The following is a 22,256-nucleotide window of genomic DNA, read 5'->3' as shown; positions in this document are numbered from 1 at the left end:
TGCATGTATTTGGATTAGCAGTAGAAAGTGAGCAACTTTCATTGCCCACATTAGAAGCACACAAACGAAACTAAGGGTGTGTACACCTGGAGTTACACAACTGCATTCAGGTATAGAGGGAACCTTTCAAAATCATTAGAGTATGTCATTTGATTGTTGTCTCCAGAACTGGATTAAGTTTCTTTTTGCTGTGGGATCCTCACTGTGCCTTCTCAGGGTTTGGTTTCCATTTTTTGCAGGTGGCTACGGACCATTTCAGTAATTCTTTTCCTGAATAAACAAGATTTGCTAGCAGAGAAAGTTTTGGCAGGGAAATCTAAAATTGAAGACTACTTTCCAGAATTTGCTCGCTACACTACACCAGATGATGGTAAGATTTTGGGGTTTTATTATCAATTTATCACTTATTTGTTAAGCACGTTTGAAATGTTCTTGGTAATTTCAGCTAAGACTTGAAAACGCTTAGAGAATATAAGCTTGAATGTCTTTCAGCCAAACCATAATGTTAAAATGTAGGTATTAATAATGATCTTTTATATATTAATGATCTATCTTTTATATATTTAACAAATAAATAATTTCATCATGCAAAAATCTTGTTACCTTGCCAGTGTAGACCACAGTACAGCTTGTCACAGGTATGTCCTGTGGCTTCCTGCTAGTCATAGCTCTGATCATTTCTGTAACCTGCCAAATGCCTGGTACTGTGGCCATTGTGACACTCCTTTGTTCTCCTAACAACTTGATAATTTAAATAACATGTTACAGTTTGTCTTCTAGTCAGTTTTGCAAAGTATGTTTCTATCCCATGGGCAGAAAACAGAGCAAGTTATGATTTTTTTTTTTAGTCACTATCATTAAAAAATGTATGTTTTAATGAGATACTTATTTTATTATTAATCAGCAACACCAGAGCCTGGTGAGGATCCCAGAGTTACAAGGGCCAAGTATTTTATTAGAGACGAGTTTCTTGTAAGTATTTCTTTTCTTTCAGTATTTCTTATGTGATTTTTCTCAAATGTAAGCTTTTATACACTTTCTACTATTGCAAAGTGCTGTCGCTTTTTGTGGTGTTTAAAATCCACACTGTATAAAACACTGCACGTTCAAGAGCTTTGCTGCTGTTTGTTAGCTGCTCTTTGGCTGTCAGTTTGTTGACACGATACATAATTAAATAGCAAAAGAATTGGTGAGAAATAACAAACCTTTTATGGAATGATGAGTGACATCTTGCTCTTATTTGTGGGGGCAGATTTTTAATTCATGCATTATTTCTAAAGGAAAGACTAATCAAAAGGTATGTCAATTGTAAAACATTAATGTTCTGTTCTTATTATCTCTCTCATTACTGGTCAGCTGAAGCTATAAATAGACATAGCTTTTAAAAAGTATTATTACAGTTACTTGTGATGGTGAGCATGACAATCAAATTGTGGACTCACTTCAATGGAGCAAAACAAAATTTTGAGGAAGTAAAATTTTGCTGCCTTTGTGTAAAGCAGCAAAATCCCACTTTCTTTATGGAAAAAGACTAGAAGTCGTGTGGATAAATTCACCAAAGCTGTATATAAATTATAGCAATTTCTTGACTTCTCATTCAACTCTGAAATTCCCCAGTATGTAGTGACCTTCTCACTGTATCATTTTGATCAGTTTAAATTGAAATATCCTGCTTGAGGTGAGAGAGTGAAAAAATTGTGGGCATTTTGCCACTTTGTTACGCCCTTTGAAAACACAATTCACACGTAGGTATCTTCATTCATCTGAGTTTTGGTAACATGAAGATTTTGCTCTATTCAGTTTTATTTTAACCCATTATCTCTCTCTCTCAACAGAGAATCAGCACAGCAAGTGGAGATGGAAGGCACTATTGCTATCCTCACTTCACGTGTGCAGTGGATACAGAGAACATCCGGAGGGTTTTCAATGACTGTCGGGACATTATTCAGCGCATGCACCTTCGCCAATACGAGTTGTTGTGATGGAGAGCACTTTTTTCTGTGTTTTGGACTCCTTATTCCTTATTAAAAAACAAAAAGAAAAAAAAATCCCACCCTTGCCCACGTAGGGTGGAAGAGAACTGTCTGAATCTCCCATTGATTTGCACCCCTCAACTTTTTCTCTTTGCTGGACAATAGCAGCACTTCTAAGCTTGCTTCTGTACCCCTCGGACAGTTTGAGATGGCCCCTAACCTTTAAAAGGCCATTTCCATGAGGATTCCCTAACACTGTTATTAACAAAAAAAGGAAAAAAAAAAGAGAGGAAAAAAAAAAAGAAATAAAGCCTAATTAATTAAGAGCCCTGAATGTGGAGCACCTGAAAGAATTTGGGATAAAAAATCAAAGCGTAGAACAAAAATTGGGGAGAGAAAACTTTTAGGTAATTTAGCACTGTTGTGGGCGTAACTGTATAACCCCTGATCTCCACTTTGAGTCATTCACTGCATCAGACTAAAGAAGGTGCCAAGTCACAGACCAAGTTTGAAGACAGACACTCGAGTTTGGTTCTCTGACTGTAATGTGGCTTTGAACGGAAGTACTGACAATTCTACAACAGACCTAGACAGTGCAAAAACCAACTGCTACCTTTCAGAAGGGTATTTTTAAAACCAGTCTTGGTGGTCTAAAGACAACCATGGACATTTATGAATTGAACTGCGTATGGCCTGTGATTGCAGAGAGTTAACCACACACTGTTTTCAGTTTGTCCACTGATGATCCCGTCTGCTATAAAAATCATTATCTGGACTGTAGTCCTCACAGTCTTTCCCTTCTTTTTCTTCTTCCCTCCCCTCATTTTTTATTTTACTGCTGGATTATTATTCTTGTACAGACTGTAAAATGTATTATTTTGTACAACTTTATTGAAAAAAAATAACTTGTAGAAGATCTTTGTGCCTTGATTATGGCTGTACCTGTACAATGAGCTAAGATGTAAGTATGTTTGATTGCGCTGTACAGCTTTGTCAACCCTATCTGCAGCATTAGCTCAAGGTAGGGAAAATTTATCTGTAGTTTAGTTTTTCTGGTTTATAAAAGAAGGAAAAATACTGTTTAGTAAAAAAAAAAAAAGGAAAAAAAAAGGAAAAAAAAAAAAGGAAAAAAGTACAAATTGTGCAAACTTAACCACTTTAAAAGTGAGGTCTTCAGCAAGTGACCAGATGTTGCAGCATCATGCTTTTTAATTTTTAGCTTTAATTCATTTAAATCTCTATCCAAATGCAAAACATGGCTTGTTTCTACATAAACCAAATTTTGCTACAAATTATAAATGTTAGTCTTTGGTCATTCATAGTCCTTTTTGCTAAAGACAAAACCAGAACAATAACAAGACACATAGGGCATCATGCAGGTCTGGTGACCATCTCGAGACTGGGCCAAATACCCCACCAACCTCCACTGGCGCTGCGTGGGCAAACTGCTACCAGAGTGACAAGGTATGCACTGCCCTTGGATTTGGCCACTGAACTCCAGTTTCAAGTGACATTTTTATTTCTCTTTTAATAAAGAGATACTTTAGAACCTTTTGTTTTATATTAACTATATAAGTAGCTTAAAGTGAAGATGTGTGGATTTTTCTTAAACTTGAATAATTTATGCAAATTATATGCTTAGAACAACATGTGGTACAGTAAAAAGAAAAAGAGCAAAAATCACTGTAGCAATAAGAGAGCATGTAATTTTAGTAACTACTACACTGCTTTATATTTTATACCTAGGTGTTTTATGTCTCTGTGAGTGTGTTACTTTTTCATGTGTCTAAACCTACGTGTACAATTTGTACAGAGTCAGAAATTACAGCTGTAATAACACATCTAGAACAGTGTTAGCCTATATTACTCAAACACCCCTGTTCCCCCTTCATTTACACCCCTAAACTGGTTTGGATCTTACTGCAGTGACTTTAAAAGGAAAACAAATGAAAGAAAACAAAAAACACCAAAATTCTTGCCTCTCTGCCTTTCACACTAGCTTCCCTCCACCCAAGAGACTGTGTTAACTTTCTTTTTGGGAAAGAGGTCCAGTTTAAATGAAAATTCAGGTGTGGTCAGTGGTGTCTGTGCAGCTAGATTTGCTTCAGGTTTTAGATGCCTTTTTAATACTAAGAACTGCAACTGTTCAGAATTGTGAGTTTTCGTTGCTTTTGTGGCAAAACTTTTAAATGAAAATGAATCACCTTGTCCACTTTCACATAAAGAGACACGATGGAGTTACTGTCCTGTCTCTCTTAGTTCAGAATTAACTAGTGATCTTCCAGAAGACACTAAATCGTCTAAAAATTGTAGCTGCAGTTGCCACTCATCTTTTAAAAATTATCTTTCCTGTCCACAGGTTTAGAAAGTTGCCACCTGAACTTTGTGGAACTGTAGGAGAACGTGACTGAAACTAGCCCCCTGCAGTTGAAGAATGTACCCAGTGCCTGTAGGTTAAGGGCTGACGTTTCCACTAGGTAAAAATCGGACACATGTAGTGGGAAGGAAATTCATTGAGAGCCTTAATTTAAGTTACGGGAGCCAAAATCTTTACTTTAGTGCCAACCCTTATCTTTCCAAGCCTATGACAAGTTGGTGTAAACACCAAATTTCTAAATGGCAAAAAGCTGTCGTGATGTGAGGAATGTAATCTCTCGGCTGAGAGAAACAAAGCACCTCCATTATTTTTCTTCTTTTTAAAGAATAAGCTTCTTCCTCTGGTAATAAGAAGGATACAAAATAACAATGAGCCCTATAAGTCAGCAACAGTTTAGGAAACCTAAAGCTTTATATGAACAGAAATGTTTAGGGGATGCTTTTTTTTTTTCCTTAAGCAAGGAAAAAGGCAATTGTTTTGAAAATGGTTGAGTTGCACAAGTATGGAGCGTGTGTGTGTCTTAATGTCTCAGTATTGCCTTTGTTAGTCTCTATTAGTCCATGCAGTTTGGTGGCCTGGTAAATGCAAGTCTTATTTTTAACAGCTTTTTTTTTTTTTAAAGTACAAACCCATAAAGCTTTAATGCTTGCTATTTAATAAGTAACTGTGTTTTCTTCTGTCTCTAATTTAGTGGCCATAATTTGCAGTTAATTGAACCATTCCAACCTAATGCTTACCCATATTTCCTAGTTTTGTTTTATTTATTTATTTGAACTTTTTTTTTCATGATGGAGGACTTCTACTTCTGTCTCATTCATCTGTTTGGAAACTTCTGACCTTACAGCCAAAACTTAACTCATTTTACTCAGTATTCATCGTGATGCTGAAGTGTAAGATTCCTGCAAATGTAAACACTACCACTTTTATTAATAAAAAGCAAATACAGTGTTTTAGGGCACATTTGCATCACTATAGTTAAGGTTGTGTCAGTATTTCCATTATAAACCCATAGGGGGTCTATATCTTGGCACTAAATTGCCTTAAGCTAAATCTTTGCCATACAAGGCTTCTGCTCAAGCTTGACTTGGTGGGTTGGTTTTTAAACAGTTTCCAACACAAACTCTTGTTTCTGTTTTAAGTTATACAACTGTTTTGTTGGATGGGGGTTGGTTTTAAAGAAAAGGGAAAAAAAAAAATCAACAAAAAAACCCAAAAACACAGAAACAACAAACCTGGTTCAAGATTGTTTTTGGCACTTCTGTAACTCAGAAATGGTTTTGAATTTCAAACATAACCTTTGGCAAGCCAGTAACCTACAATATGGTCTGATAACTTTGGGTAATTTGTAAAAACAATAATAAATTGTAGAGAGATTGTGGTTTCAAAATCAGCTACTGTGCATTTGCAGTAACTTATTTCAACTCAAGAACTTTTAGTAATTTGTACATCAGTACACATACTCAGCAGCCAGTGTGATGCAGCAGAACAGTGAACTCCTGATGGGTTATTTTTTAAATCATGTGGAGAGACTAGAAAAAAATAATGAGCTGTTTCTGAAAGCATCAAAACCTGCTCTCTCAGAGGCTGAAACTGGAGCGTTGTAAGTCGTTAGGAGCAGACTTTGATGCAAAAGCATACGAAGACACGCTGGATCAGTTGTCATAGACAGGAGCCCTGCAGGCTTCTCTTCATTTATCTAAAAAGTTTGATGACATTAAGGGCAGAACTTTTCAGTATGTCGTTAGCTCCAGAGGAACTGGAGCCAGTTCTGTTCCAGTGTGTTGCACATCATTGATATCTGGAAGGTAATTTTCTTTTACCAGTAAATCTATGCACAGAAATACTAATGTTCAACACTTTAGAATCTGAGCACCTTGTAATTAGTTGTGGTGTGATATTCCTGTAAATGATGTAGGATGTTTTGTATTATATCCTATTTTCCAATGTCAAAAATTATGTACCAAGAAAAACAAAAGAGATGAGATTGCACAGGAAGTTGACCACAGATATGGAGATAGACCCTGCGACAGCTGAGTACCAGTCCAGTGCCTTAGTGATAATACTGTTGGTGATTGGTGCTATACAAATGTCTAAGATTGATAAAAGTTGTTATAAAGTTATGTAATACTCTGGAAGAGAACAAGTTCTCTTCTTTCCCCAGCCGTATGCAGTATGCTGTGTGTGTTTCTAACAATGCTGGCACTCCTATTCCATGGAAGTAGATGATGAATTTCCTACTAACTGTAAGAACCAGGATCAGGGCCAATGATTACTATCAGTGGAAATCTCACACAGGAACAGATCCTCATCCCTAAAATACACGTTGAGTGTAACAGAAAAAATATTTACAAGCAAACATCTCTTTGCAGTTCAAAACCAAAACTGTACCCTTCTTTCTCAGCTTGGTATTTCTGAACATTCATCTGTTGGGAAAAGGTCTTTCTGTTCTGTGACAAACTTTGAAGTGTCTTTGTAAATAAAATAAGCTACAAAGGGGATTTCTGACTGAAAAATCTCCCTGGTGACTGACAAGGTAGAAATTCCATAAGTGAACCTATTTTAATCCTGGTCATAACCAATTAGCGTAAGTACTGCAGATGTGTGTGTTTCAGTTACTAGGTAGGTAAACTGCTTTGGAGTATTTTACTCTATTGCAGAGATGGCTAAAATTTCAGCCATGAGTACTGGCTTCATAATTTCAACCATGAATCTCCTCTTACTAAAAGTTAAAACTGCTCTTTCCCCTGTCTACTTTCAATGTACTGAGCTGAGCAAAATGGGTGCAGTTTAAAACACAAGTCTACTTGGAAACGCAACTTGGAAGGAGGTGAGGAGGCAAACATCTCTCACAGCATTAAACATAAAAATAACAAGGTGAAGGGGTTGTTTTCCTAATTTCTGGGATCCTATAAGCTTAACCTGTCTCTGTGGAAAAAATAGGGAGTTCTTCGCTAGATGAACAGTGAGTGCTCCCTGATAGCTCTGCAACAAGGGGTAACTGACCCAATATGTAACAGGTAATATTCTTTTCAAGAAAAAAATAAAACCACCACCAAACTAGAGGTTTTTTCACTAGGGAGTCTGCCTCAAAAATTGTTCTTTTAATGACAGGACAAATAAGTGTTGTCCCAAATACAGAGAATGATACGGTTTATGAGGGAGAAGATGCTGATGCGTTTTTTGTGTAACATAATGTGCTTTCAAAGGCTGGGGTACCAGTAGACAAATGTAAGCAAATTCAAAATTAAAATGTGAATGTATCTCTTCACTTTAATTTACCCAGTTGTTTTATTAAATGAGTTGGCTAATACCCTTTTTAAAAATAGTACATATACTACTAAAGTTTGGAGAAGGAACAAGCTTAGGACAGAGGTAGTAATGTTGGGAGTTCTCTCAGTTCTGTTATGCAAATTGATGTTTTTAGGCTGTGAATTTTATGTGAATGATTAATAGTGAAGTATAGTGTTTCTCTTTGTAGTTTCACAGTATTTGATACGACTTTGGGATTGTGCCATTCTTGCAGTTAAGATCTGAGAGTGCCAGCAGCAATCAGGCAGAGGGAGGTGCTGCATGAGGGTTACGGTTACTGCACCAGGCTTGTGACTTAAAGGCTGCTTGGAAAGAGGGCCCATTCTATTGCTTTTTCACTGCATTACCCCTTTTCTGTTGGCAGGGTCAGAACAGCTTCCATAAAAGACAAATGAAGGGGATGGGTGGTACAAACTTGTATGAAGCTAGAGCCATGGGAGATGGCACATTTGTCCTGAAGTGTGTGTGTGGTGGTTCATATGGATCTCAGTATTTTTGGTCTGCATTCTCTTTCTGTTTGAAGGCACGACATCCAAAATGAAGTAATAGATTTCATTGAAGTTTTGGTGCTAACCTTGAGTTCTGTTTCCCACAGGACAAAACTGCTGGGCTACAGAGGTTCATCTGTGTAAGACAGACAGGAAGCCCAGTGCTGTCACAAGCAACAGCTCTTGTTAACCTGTTTGTACTTTAAAACTGGGGAGCCTACAGCCAATTGTTCTGTCCAACATCATGGCCCAAAAATTGCTGCCCTTGGATTCAGCTGCTTTCTCCTGTCCTCACCTCCCCACGCCACCTCTTCGACCATATATGGTTGATAAGAGAGAATAGAGCATCTATGAAAGAAAGTTCCAAGGCAACCTCACCAAAAGTTCAGAGGAACTAGGGAAAGCTAGATAAACCAGACTCCTAGGTCCATCACCTTGGAGAATGAAAAATATATTTAAGGGGGAAATTCTTCATTCCCTGGGTAAGTGACCCAGGCAGGGATCGTTGTACAAATTGTCACAGGCAGAGAACGTGTGTTTCTAAAAGGCCAGGATATCTCCAACTAAGAAACTGCAAAAAAAGCACTTAATCCATGTGTTGCAGAACTGGGGGATACTTCAGTGAAGTGTAAGTTTAATGATCAGTATGCAAATTAACTGGAACTTGCTTTGAAGCAAGAAGATAGGCTCATGTTGACGAGTACTGGAGGCACTATGAGGCTGTGCTTGTAAGCAATCCACAGTATAGAAATACAGTTCTGACTTCAAAGCTGAAGTTGGAAGGAGACTAGAGTGACATTATGGGCAACCTGAAAACAACCTTGTTTTGTCTCAGAACACTTCTCAGTTACTGAGCAAAGTGTCTGGAATAACACTGTTACCAGTAATTGTGAATCTCGAGGTACAAAGAAAAATGCTTTATCTTGAGGTTCTGCTTGAGAAGGAAGAACTCTTTAGCCAAAACTCATTAGCCTGACTTGATGCTGCTGTAATTTCCTACTCGATTTGAAAGTCTATTACCTTATCTCTAGTTGAATGTATTGGCTGATTTGTAAAGGGCTAGAGTACAAAATGCAGAGTTATGCTAAAAGAATTTGTAGAGGGCAAGAAGCAAAGGTGATTAGCATACAGAGAATGCCAGAGTGGATATTTTTAAAAACCGTGAATAAAAGGCAGTTTTCTTGAAGTTGGCTCTTCTGTTTGGGATTTTTCTTCTTTTCTAGGAAGGAACCAAATGAAATGGGATGATTTCATCAGCTATGTTAGATTCAGCCCTTCTTTAGGTAGGGAATCTTGACGTTTACTTGTTAAGTAATTTGATAAAAAAGCAACAAATTTTGATAGGTGGGTGGAATTGAAACTTGAGCATTTCATACCTGGTTTATTCTTTACTCCCTTAGAAAAGTAGTTTTCCACATATCTCTAGACCTGTCTTTTCTTCCTGCACATCAGCTTTCCAGGATGCCTTCACTGCTGCTTTAAAGCATGCAACAGAGGCTCCTAGGCTGCCCTTCATAGGATATGAATTGGGCTCACAATTTTACCTTTCATGTGCTCACTGCCTCATGAAAATCTCCTTAGATTAGAATTGCAACTGAAGAATATCTTACACACAAAATGTAGTCAAATATGCAAAATCAGGGACAGGGAAATCTCAAGTGCTTCAATTTATTAATATTTCACAGAACATTGTAAAACACAAATCCATATGGGAGAATACAGTTAAGCCCCAGAAGGCAACCAACATTGTTTCCATTTAAAGCTGTAAAAGTTTAGTTTGCAAAATGAATTTCTGGTACATTTAGTGTTTCATCACAGTTTAAATGATACCTTGAAACAGCTGGTTTTGATCTGACTTTGCCTCTTGTTTATTGACCTGAAGTGGGGAAAAAGCTTGGATATTGCAATTTTTCTGCAAAGGGCTATTCACCAATTGTCTGGCTCTGTTACAGGTCCCTAGATTTCTCCTCAAGAACAGCTGAAAGTAAATGCTTTGAGTATTATTCATTCTTTATATATTAAATAAAAACCCCAAACTCATTTTCTGTTACTGCAAATGAAATAAAGAGATATATAAAGACAAAAGAACTTCTAATTTTGAGGTTCAGACGCTGAAATTACTAGTATCATTAACGTCTAATACCCCCATGCCTCTTGCTCACAGTTGGTACTGTTCCTTTTTTCTTTTCTCGAGCAGTAAGTTTTGTAGCATAATTGCCATTGAAGTCCTACAGGTCCAACTGTTGTCACTAGACAAAACTTTCACCTGCTCTAAAAATGCTTTACTGAAGCTCAGATGTCCTGTTTCAGCTCGTAAGCTCTGGGCACAAGGGAATTCTGCCAGACTGCAGACCCTAGGAGGTGCACAGCAGATTTCAGTTGTGGGAAGACTCTCCTGCCTACATAAAGACAGCTGTCATACAAAGTGTATTTATTTGAGCCTTCTGTAAAGAGTTGTAGCTTTGTGGTTTTCCCATTCAGTTTCACTGGAATATTGGTTTAAATTCTAGACTTGTAAATTTTCTGGACCTTCTGTTAAGAGTAATTTAATAGTCATCCTGAAATCACCTTCAGAGAATTCATCCTTCATCTTGTAATACTGTACATCAATACAAGCCAAGAAAAAGGGCTGATGAAGCACTGGAGGTGTATAGATGTTTCTTATTTGACTCTCGTCCTTCTTCTTTCTTGGTTTGGGATAGATTAAATTTGGGTATTTTCTTAGCAGTTCTGACTGGTTAATTATACTGTCTGTTCTGAGTACACTGTTATTTTTCTCACATCTATGAGATGGAAATTGCCTGCCAACTAAATGGAGATAAGCCAAAAACTTTTCCTCAAGGATATTTCCATTGGCGTCCAGCCTCAGCCTGTCACTTCACTCTCAGTTCTTTCTTCATTAAAAAAATGCCCAGTGCTTCCATAGGTGTTAAGATGTTCCCTTGCCATCTTCCTGACTGCAGGCCATTGAGCAATTGTCTAGCACAGGTGGAGTGTCCATTCTGCCTCTGCTTCAATCCCATGCCTTTTGTTCTGGAAAAGTCTCTTTTCCTTTCTGTTGACAGAGCAAAAAGAACGTTTTATCCTGGGCTCACAAAAATGTTGAAGAAAGGTTTCAGGAAGAGTTGCTTTACCACTGTAGGGCAGCACGTGACAATCCAGCTCGCACTGTGCTGCAGTTCAGGTGATGCTGTATATTTTCCATACTGAAATTTTACATGCACTGAGCCCTTTAACTAGTGGTGTTGTGCCCATACTTTGCAGACAAGGACTGTGTTTCTTGAAGATCCTGTGACAACGTATTTCTAAACAGGATTTTCTGACCTTTTCTCCCAGGCGATTTCGTGAACTGCATGGAAGACTGGCATTTCTTTTTACTGTTTTTCAGTTAGAAACTGGATGAGAATAAAGGACCATTTAAATAATTAATCAGCAATGCTCTTGGCTGCCCTCCAAATCCCAGAACAACACCCTCACCCTCCCCTTTCTGACAGTTAAACTCTTATACAACTGAAGAGAGACAAAGGGACTCTGTTTCTCTCACATGGTCTCCATTTCAGTAATGGCTATCTCCTTGCCTAAGGTCAGACTGTATGATCAGTTTTTGGCGTAGATTTGTCCCCTCTTTTGTCTGTAACTTCCTAGTTCCTCCTGTCAGCAGGGGCCCTTTTGGCCTGTTGCCTTCGGTCAGCACCCCAGCTCAGCCGGTCTCCTTCAGTACCCCCAGTAAGTACTATCCTAAGGTGCTGAGGCTAGCACAACCACTGCTGTGGGGGTACAGCTTCATGTACAGGGGAATAAATCCTTTTAACAGGCTGCCCTGTTGACCAGAAATGAAACTGCTAACTTTTACTGCCAGTAGTGTTATTGATACAGGCTATAGTTGGCTTACTAAGACTTGTTTAGACCAAAGACCTCACAGTTTTGTTTTAGGCTAGAGGTAATCTCAAAAAAAAGTATGCAATGAGAAAAGGCAGAAATGTTCTTTAACATTATTCTCTGGCAAGCTTTGGGTACACATGGCTACACCTCAGTGGTCCTAAAATCTTACCACTAAAAGTCTGGTCAGAAAAATCTTACCACTTCCATTCCACCAAAGTTAGCCCTTTTTTTTCTTATACCTGTAAGCTTTTGAGTTCTACCATAGCATTTGATCATTCTTATCAACTCGTTGCTGCTGTTCAACATCTTCACGCTTCGGACAGTGTGAGGAGGCTGCGATTCCTCGCCACACGTCCCATTTTCCCCTCGTCCCTGGCGATCCCACCCAGCAGCCGCGGCTCAGGCAGGCGTTGGGAGGTTTCGCTGGATAGGGAAGTCGGTTTTTACATTTTCCATTGGCTTCTTTTTCTCTCAGACTTTCTTTCTTTCCCTCTGCCTGTACGCTGTGCTCCTGCGACGGTGAACTGCTTAAAGCCGCGACAGAGCCAACGTGCACCTCCTCGGGAACCCGACGGGGCCCGCTTTTGCGTTTCGCCCGTCATTTTTATGTGCCCGCGTTCATGGACGCTTTCAGCCGTTAATTCCCCAGGCACTGAGCCGCAGGTAGCGGCGGCCACAGCCCGCGCTGCCGCCGGCTCCTGGCACCGCGGCTCGGCGCGGCGGACAGCAGAGGACGCGCAGCGCCCCGCGCGCCCGGCCCGGCCCGGCCGCTGCGATCCGCGCACCTCCCGGCCCTCGCTGCGAGCCGCCACGGCGGCCCCGCCCCCGGCGCCCGCCATTGCCCGTCGCTCCGCCCAAGGGGGCGGCCGCGGCCTGGTTCCGGCTGCCGCCGCGGCGCGTTCGGCGCGGCGCGGCGCGGCGCGGCGCGGCGCGGGGCGGGGCGGGACGGGAGGAGCTATGGAGGACGCCGATTACTTCGAAGGCAGCGCGGCGGAGTGGGGGAACGAGGCGGACGGAGGGACGGTGAGTGCTGACGCGGGGTGCGGCGGCTGCACGGCGTCGGGCCGTGAGCGGGAGCCGCCGGCCGCGCCGCTCGGGAGCGCGGGGGCTTCCCCGGGGCCGCCGCCGGTCCCCCGGGCCCTGGGGCAGCTCCCGGGCCCTCTCGCTCAGCGGCTGCGAGCTGAGGCCAAAAGCGCCGAGCGGAAAGGCCGCCGGGGCCGTCTTCCCTGTGGTGGGGTTAAAAGGGAGGAAAACAGCTGCGAGACGGCGCTTGGGTTTGCGCCTCCTCTGTTATGAAATCGTTTTTTGTCTGGGGAACGAAGGTGTGTGAGTTTCCGTGGGCAAAAATAGCCTAAATATAAGAGGAGCGGGGGAGGAAACGGGACAAGAGAGGTGATTGACTTGACTGTGCTTGTGAATAGCAAGACGATGAGGATGGGGAGGGAGAAGATGATGCCGAAGTCCAGCAAGAATGCCTGAAGAAATTTTCAACCCCTGACTATATAATGGAGCCGTCAATATTTAACACGTTGAAGAGGTGAGTGTGCCCTTACGTGTGTTACAGTGTGTGTTATAGGTGCAGTGTTGTCGCTTTGGATGGAAGTGTCTCTGAAAATGTATAAATGATGCTATGGTTTTCCCTTTATTTAGAGTTCAGTTGCTTTTGTTTGTGATTCTGTGATTGATGTGACTTTCAAATCGTTCTTTTCCAATCCTTTCATCAGATATTTCCAAGCAGGAGGTTCTCCAGAGAATGTTATCCAGCTCCTCTCTGAGAACTACACTGCGGTGGCACAGACAGTAAATTTGCTGGCAGAGTGGCTCATTCAAACAGGTATGATAAGTTATACAGTATAATTTAGGATTATAATCTTTCTTTTGTCAGAAATAGCTGAATTGGCGGCAAATTTGATCGTACACTGGAAGGTGATCATTATGAAGTTGTCATCCTGTATTTGTATGTAACTAAATTCTTTAGAATACTATGTTATACCACTCAGAGAATAAGTGCAGTAATGTGCTGATGAGTGTTTTGAAATGCTCACAGACTGTTTTGTAAAGGGTCATATAATTGAAGCAGCTGCATGAACTATCGTTTGTTTTTGTTTTCATGCGGAAGGGCAGGGGCAGTGCTCTGGAGATGGTGTTAGCAATACCTGAGATTTGGTGGCAGTATCATAGAATTAATATTGAAAAAAAACCAGTTACCTTATTACTAGTAAGTGTCTCCTTTCATTGGATCAGTGGCTAGATGGAGAGTTCTCATGTGGATGCCTCTGTTCTCTGAGGCAAGAATTCTGTATTACCAGTCTGCTTATGAATTCTTCAGCAGCCTCTTGCAAGACATGTTTTATCACTATCTTATATCTTTGGCCCTTAGTATAGTCTTTTGTTTGCAAGTCATCAGAATTATTATACTCTGATCTCAGAAATGTACAGCAACTGATTACTGCTTTGTGTGTTGTCTTGTAGTATACTGTCAAAGCTCCTGAGAGCCAATATGTTAATAGATTTTAGTCTGTAGTAGGGTTGGTTTTTGCACCTATCCTGGTAATCCTTTTTGTGTTTGATACGTGCATTTTGGTATCATGCTTAGTAACAGTGTTGTGAGATACCTGGCATTGCTGTTTGCATGACTGATGAAAGGAGCAAGGGAAAGGGACTGATGGGACCTGCCTCTGATCCCTAACAGTCTGCATCTAGGAAAAAAGACAGACAATCTGTAAATCTGTTTGTGTCAGTGTGGCTGGATAGTAGAACCGATAGTTCTCCTCAGCTTCTCTGTGTTGATACATTTCTGAGTAGTTTCTGTTCTCATTGAAAAATTGAAGGTACTGCTGTCGTATTTGATTGGATTGCATCTGCCAAGTCTTTTGTTCCTTCTATACAGGTGTTGAGCCAGTCCAAGTTCAGGAGACTGTAGAAAACCATTTAAAGAGCTTACTTATCAAGCATTTTGACCCTCGGAAAGCAGATTCCATCTTTACAGAGGAAGGAGAGGTGTGCATGGAGTCCCTGTTACTGTCTACATGAGTGGATCCTACATAGACCCTTTCATCTGATGGAGTAGTAGATGGTGGGGGAAGGAAAATTATATCTTCCAAGCTCTTTGGTTAAGAAGTAACTGCTTTCAGAAAACCAGCTGTGTCTCATTGGAGTCCTGAAAGGCTTAGAGAAACTTTGAATGCATTCTTCTTTGTAATGAAGTTGTGTATAACAAGTCACAGGACTCCTGAGAGGTAAAGGGCTTATTTTTAATGATGTTGACAACCAGGTAATGTTACATTTCTCTCCGTTGCTCTAATCTTTTCAGACTCCAGCCTGGCTTGAGCAAATGATAGCACATACTACGTGGAGAGATCTCTTTTACAAGTTGGCAGAAGCCCATCCTGACTGTTTAATGCTTAATTTTACCGTGAAGGTAGTGTACTCAAGTCTAATAAATGAGAATATCAATAAAGGGCTAATTGTACTGGTATCAAGCCTTGGCTGTGGTCTTGCCTATGTCTTTTACATGTTCTTTCTAATGCTACATATTCAAATGTCAGAATAGTTACAAATACACAATGGTTTGAGGAATTATGTTACAATTTGCAAGTAGTTAGTGTAGTTTCCTAGTTCGAAGTACTGTTTTTTTCGGGTGCGGGTGAGATGTCTCTCTTCTCTTTTCTTTAGAGGGTTTTTTCTTTGTTTTGTTGGTGTTTGTTTTCCTTTGACCTGTGTTTGACAATTCTGGATTTCTTTCTCAGTGGAACATGTCAGTCACTTTCAGTCTATGTTTCTGTGACAGGGGAGGAATGTTACATCTTGCTGGTCTATGAAGTAGTTTTATGTAATTATGGTTTACTTTTGTTATTTGCGACACCTTTTACTGTTTTCCTTTTCTGTAGTGTAAAAGAGGAATGTGAATTCCAATAAGTGTATGCAGAGACAAATCTTACATTCTGTATGGTCTTCTAGACTTGGCAGGATATCTGAAACATAAATGTAAGTAATACAAGTTTTCTCTGATGTTTTTGTTTTTATAGCTCATATCTGATGCTGGATATCAAGGGGAAATAACCAGTGTTTCAACAGCCTGTCAACAACTAGAAGTATTTTCCAGAGTCCTGCGTACATCTCTGGCAACAATTTTAGATGGAGGAGAAGAAAACCTTGAAAAAAACCTCCCTGAGTTTGCTGTAAGTTTGTTTGTTGGGGTTTTTTTTTTTTCCTTTTATATGTGGAAAGACAACAGTGTTTTGGGTGGGCTTTGTACTTCTCTTTAAATATCGTGGAGAAAGTCCTGAATGTCAGTAGAATATATTTTCCCCTGGATTTTGGCATTTGGGAAGTGAAGTTCTCAATTTAGCCATTTCTTCTTGCATGGTATCAGTGCACAGTGATACTATGCTTGTTTGTACTTTCTTCTTGGCTGTTGTGTTGGTTTTCTCTTTTGGTTGTTTGTGTTTGGGTTGTTGTTTTTCTTTTCATTGATAGACTTCAGTGAAGTCTTTGCTCTTGTGGCAGTGAAATCACAGAAGCATATTTGCATGTTTCTTGTTGACTGAAAAGGTTGTTGATGTTTGCTTTCACAGAAGATGGTGTGCCATGGAGAACACACTTACCTTTTTGCTCAATCTATGATGTCCATATTAGCTCAAGAAGAGCAAGGAGGATCAGCTGTCAGACGGATTGCTCAGGAGGTTCAGCGATATGCCCATGAGAAGTAAGTGAGAGTTACATTATTAGTGAGAGGTAAGTCGCTAGGATTTGTAACCTACTGTCTTTTGCTCACTCCTGATTACCTTTTACCAGCAAAAGGAGAGTTCTTAGCTACAACAGAGCAGTACTTGTAGCAAGCTTTAGTTTGTAGAACAACAGAAGAGTTCAGTGTCCTGTACTGGGAGACCAGAAGAGCAAAGAATTGAAATTTCTGTCACTTAAAAAATGTTTTTGTTGTCCTACAAACATTTCAGAAACAAAACAGGGAAATACAGGCCTCTTTCTATTACTGCCCAGGATAAGAGATTCTACCCTAAGGCATTGCATTCCATAGGACGTGCCCTGTTGACTTGGTGAGGCTAAAACTAAAATGCCCAAATCAAGAAAATAAGTTGCTCTGTATATTTGCTCCTCATCTAGAGGCCATGATGCCAGTCAGATCACCTTAGCCTTGGGGACTGCAGCCTCTTATCCTCGAGCATGTCAGGCTCTTGGTGCAATGTTGTCCAAAGGAGCTCTGAATCCAGCAGATATCACTGTCCTCTTCAAAATGTTTACAAGCATGGACCCACCTCCAGTAGAACTGGTCAGTACTTATCTTTTTATAACCTCTGAAACTTAACTTCTGTTACAGTAGCACTTGGAAACACGAAGTCTTCTTGCGCAAAGTGTTGTAGTGACAAAAATAGCAGTTAGCACTCAGACTCCTCCCTCTATAATTTTAAGTAATGTCTGAACATGAAACTACTACTTGTGTTCTATTTTGGATTAGCTTCTTCATTGAGTTTTTTTGTTTAATCATTCTGACTTGTCATTTTACATATAATGAAATTAATTCAAGAACTTCTCAATAAGGGATAAAGATGGAAACAAATTCATTAACTTCTTTTAATGAAAGCTAAGAAAGAATTTTAAAAGCCCACCTAGCTCTGCAATTTGTTACAAGCAGGCCTAAATGGCCCATTTCACATTCCTCACTGCCCCTCTGTAACATGTCTTCTGGTAATAAATGGTGGCAATAGAGTCTGTAACTGTTGTTTCCTTCCCCTCCCACCCCACCCCTTCTGTCAAAAGTTTGAGTCACTTCAGAAAACTATCTAACCTACCCCAAAGGGAGAACATGGTATGTCTCATTCAATGCAAAGTATATAACATGCAAAAACTGTATTTTCAGTTGCCTCTTGCAATTCTTGGGCTCTAATAAACCATTAATACTCTTCACAGATTCGGGTACCTGCCTTTCTGGACCTCTTCATGCAGTCACTGTTTAAGCCAGGTGCTAAGATCAACCAGGACCACAAACATAAATACATTCACATACTGGCATATGCAGCTAGTGTAGTAGAGATGTGGAAAAAGGTAATGCTTAGTTCTGTAAGTAACCAGTGTCCTGACTGTGATGAAGGAAATGTATGTTTGTGAAGTTCCTCAGTTTAAAATAATGTATTCAGATTGATATACATACTTTAATATGTACGTGAAGTATTTCTGGCTTCAACTAAAATGACTAAAAGATGTAGATCCTGATGATCAAATAGTATAAAAGGATGAGTGCACTAAATGGTTTTTCTCTCTTCCCCTACCTCCCTTCAAAGGTTATCAATAGCAGTTCTGTGCTGCTAGAGCTGTATGTGTTTTTTCAGAGGAAAAGCAATTTAATTCTATGAAGAGGATGAAGTAATTCCTAGGGAATTAAATCATAGAATGATAGGGGTTGGAAAGGGACCTTTAGAGATCATCTAGTCCAAATAAAGCAAACATCCTTGTACTTGTTGATACTTAGTTCTTCTGAAACTTGCATTTGAGGTGAGAAACAGGATGTAGTCTTTAGCTTATCACAGGTTCCTTTTCTTAATTAATCAAAGAAATCTGGTATATTCACAACTCTTGCATTCAAACTTTGCTATTTTCCAGAACAAGAGAGTCAGTATAAACAAGGATGAACTCAAGTCAACTTCCAAAGCCATTGAAACTGTTCACAATCTGTGTTGCAATGAGAACAAAGGAGCGTCAGAGCTGGTGGCAGAACTGAGCACACTCTATCAGTGCATCAGGTGAGCAGAGAGACTCTTCCCATGCTGCAGATGTTGGAAGGGGAGTATGATTTAGTAGTACTGCTAAAGGGAAATGCTTTGTGGTCTCCTCTGTGAGGACACCCTCACAGTACAATGCATGAAGGTGTATTCTGAGAGCAGCTTTCAGAATTGTACATCTGGCTCTTTGGAATCTCTTACATGAGGACATAAACTCTGGCTTTCACAGACAATTTGTACTCCTTGTGTCACAGAACATGCTTTTCTCTGCCTCTGAAAAAAGATGATAGGTTTTTTTATTTGGTTTGGAGTTTTTTGGTTGGTTGTGGTGTTCTGATTATTTTTGGGGGTATTTCCATGCTCCTGTGCTGAAGTGATCTCTCTTTCTGTAGGTTCCCAGTGGTGGCAATGGGTGTATTAAAGTGGGTGGACTGGACAGTGTCAGAACCACGATACTTCCAGCTGCAGACTGATCACACTCCAGTTCATCTGGCATTATTAGATGAGGTAAAAGTCTATATAAAACCTTGCTGGAGAGTAAGAACAGATTTGATGTGTGTAACTGGAAGTACACCTAGTTCCCCAAGTGCCTGTCATTTGCAGTAAGTCAGTAAATATACAAAGATGAATCTCTTAATAGAAAGAGCTAAGTATTTGGTTTTGTCAGACCAGCATTATTTATGCTAGGAAAACTAGGCATCAAAGAAAGAAGTGCAATACTTTTCTAAAACATTTTACATCTGGCACTGAACATCCAGGTACACTCGTCTAGTAAAGACTGGGACGTTGCTGGGTTTTTTTAGATTGAAGTTCTGAGGATCTCACTTTGCTGTTGTGTTTGCAGATCAGTACATGCCATCAGCTGCTCCACCCCCAAGTTCTACAACTTCTTGTCAAGCTCTTTGAAACAGAACATTCGCAGCTTGATGTAATGGAGCAGGTGATTCTCTCAGGATTCAGTATTTGTGTTCCTTATTCACTTTGTTCAAGATAAAACTGCTGTGAGGGCAAAAGCTAGTAAGAGTTTAATTTAGGAATATGGTCACGGTTAAAATGTAACATAGCAGATAAGGAATCAATAAGAATGAGCAATGCAAATGGCAGACTTTGGAGAGGAAGGCCTAATCTGTTGGTTCTTCCCTCCCCACACCATCAGCTGGAACTGAAGAAGACTCTCCTGGATAGAATGGTGCACTTACTCAGTCGAGGATATGTGCTGCCTGTGGTCAGCTACATCCGCAAATGCCTGGAGAAGCTGGATACAGATATCTCACTCATCAGATACTTTGTTACAGAGGTCAGCTGCAAAAATTGTCTTTACTTGAGCCTAAACTTTAGTGTGAGTTGTGTGTGTTTGGATGTTAAATTGGCTTGCCTCAGACTCAGGGATATTTCAAGATAAGAGATCAGATTCTGAGCAATGTATGTAGTATCAGTATTCACTAGGATGTCACTTAGTCCTACTGACTCCTGACTTCTGAAATGTACTGGATAGAGTACCACAAGAATACTTAATTGCTTTAATGGAGTACAAGAGGCCATAAGTGTAACTACTTCTATGCTTTTAAGACTAGTATTGTGAACTAAATATTGTCCCTACTACTCCTGTCACTGGAAGAATAATCCATTTTCATCTGCTGTTTCAGGTGCTGGATGTGATTGCTCCTCCATATACCTCAGACTTTGTGCAGCTTTTTCTTCCAATCTTGGAGAATGAAAGTATTGCAGGTACTATTAAAGCAGAAGGGGAACATGACCCTGTCACCGAGTTTATAGGTAAGTCATATTTATTCCTTACTTATCTGCTTCCATTTGTATTTGTTATAACTTGCAAACAGGGTTTAGGAGAAGGATTGCTAAAAATAGGAATACCTGCCAGATATTTTCAGATATGACTTTGCTTTTAGGGGCTGTGTTTAGCACTTTCCCTTTCATCAAGAATCTCTGGATATTAGTGAGGAAAATGGAGAGAAATACTGGGTTTTTAGAACTAGCACTGCAGTAAGAAAAGGAGGGGAATGGAAGTAGCCTGTCCTAATGCACTCCTATTCTAAAATGAAAACATCTGTCCGGCCCCTAAAATCCTAATTATTTACACAGTACAGAAATACATCTGCAAGCAGATAAATCACAGCAATGTACTGAACACTTTCCTTTTTTTCTTTTCTTTTAAGCTCATTGCAAATCTAACTTTATTATGATGAACTAACCAGTGGGAAATATCAAGAAAGCAAAGCACATGATCACTACTTTGCTGTCCTCTCCACCACTAAGGTTCTAAAATTGACCAACACAACAGAAAAAAAACCCAAAACCAACAAAATACCAAAACCAACAAGCCCAAAAGGAGGAAGAAAGGGCTGAAGGGCATTTGATGGTCTTGCATGGTGACCTTGAGCTTTATATCAGAGGACTGTTAATGTATTTTGGAAAATGGAATAATACTGAAGGATTTTCTGTTACACAAATCAGTGTAAACCAGAATATTCCAAAGGGATAACAGCAGAGAAACAGATTTATTTCAAATAGTGTTATTTTGGTTCATACAAAAGCTGAAGAAGGGGGAAGGTAGTTCCTACTAAAACTACTTTGCAGATAGTTCTCTGAAGACTGTATCTTGAATGCTGTAGGTTTTGGTGTAAAAAAGGAGTTTGTGTGATAGCTCTGTGCTGGAGAGAAGCCACAATGCCTCTTTCTCACCTTTGTATTGTATTGGAATTCTAAATGTCCTCCATACTTACTGCAATGAAAAAAACCCATTTTGTGTAACACAAGTTGTAACATTCAAGGTTAGTTTTGTATTACCAGATCAATCCTACCTGAGTGTGTTGTCTTTCAGAATCTATTTTTGTTAAATAGATGCATCAGGTGTTACTGGTAAGTTTCATTACCGTGTCAGACTTGTACTGCTGTCCAAAAATAGGAGTGTGTGCAGAAATTTCATTACTGCTTGTTGTGGCTTGGTTTTTATACTTGATCTGTCCTGGGTGATGTCAAACAGTGGCAGATACACCCAAGCTTATAATTTATCTTTAAATAAAAGTTTTTTTCTTTTCTTTAAGACCACTCTTTCTCTGTGTTGGGCTGGATTTCTCTTTGTACAGACAATTGTTAGTTGTTAAAGGGGGGGGGGGTGTTAGGTGAGCATGTTGTGCTTTTCCAAGCACATCTGTTTTTATGAAGAACCTGGTCTCTAAAAGACACTGACATACATCCAACTGCATGTAAATATAAAAAGGAAGCAACTTTCTTCTGGTGTCAGTGATTAATGAATGGCATCTCTAAGCTACCATCATAATTACAGAGATAGCAGCCACTTATACACATTCTTAACTCCTTCCACAAAGGAGTGCATCTTCCCTTTCCTCAGCTGCTCCCTTATATACTCATACCACAGTGCCAGAGTGTTCTAATCAAAGCACGAACTGAAAAGGCAAAACTTGCCTCTGCCCAAGCTGTTCTGAACTTTTGTGCAGTGTGGAATAGAGGA

At 39.9% G+C, this 22,256-nt stretch overlaps 2 protein-coding genes across 3 annotated transcripts in view; both read left to right on the top strand.

Moving 5' to 3' along the window:
• The window catches only part of GNAS (GNAS complex locus), a 145,339-nt gene extending 139,599 nt beyond the window's left edge, over positions 1-5,740 (top strand). For both annotated transcript variants that reach the window (XM_062009497.1, XM_062009498.1), the window contains exons 10-12: positions 240-370; positions 905-972; positions 1,836-5,740. In XM_062009497.1, coding sequence (XP_061865481.1) covers positions 240-370; positions 905-972; positions 1,836-1,982 — 346 coding nt within the window. In that variant the 3' untranslated portion in view covers positions 1,983-5,740. The remainder of the gene's footprint in view (positions 1-239; positions 371-904; positions 973-1,835) is intronic.
• Positions 5,741-12,977: 7,237 nt separating this feature from the next.
• NELFCD (negative elongation factor complex member C/D) lies at positions 12,978-21,832 on the top strand. The gene is made up of 15 exons (XM_062009476.1): positions 12,978-13,052; positions 13,451-13,566; positions 13,754-13,863; positions 14,920-15,029; positions 15,343-15,450; positions 16,058-16,210; positions 16,607-16,737; positions 17,154-17,319; positions 17,958-18,092; positions 18,648-18,787; positions 19,159-19,273; positions 19,611-19,706; positions 19,923-20,063; positions 20,413-20,542; positions 20,941-21,832. Exons 1-15 carry the CDS (start codon positions 12,987-12,989, stop codon positions 20,973-20,975), a joined length of 1,752 nt encoding a protein of 583 aa, XP_061865460.1. The 5' UTR covers positions 12,978-12,986; the 3' UTR covers positions 20,976-21,832.
• Positions 21,833-22,256: the final 424 nt, after the last annotated feature.

The sequence above is a fragment of the Colius striatus genome, chromosome 16, assembly GCF_028858725.1.
Source record: "Colius striatus isolate bColStr4 chromosome 16, bColStr4.1.hap1, whole genome shotgun sequence".
In the NCBI taxonomy this organism is placed as follows: Eukaryota; Metazoa; Chordata; class Aves; order Coliiformes; family Coliidae; genus Colius; species Colius striatus.
Note: the sequence above shows the minus strand (reverse complement) of the source record. Positions and strands in the feature narration are given on the sequence as shown.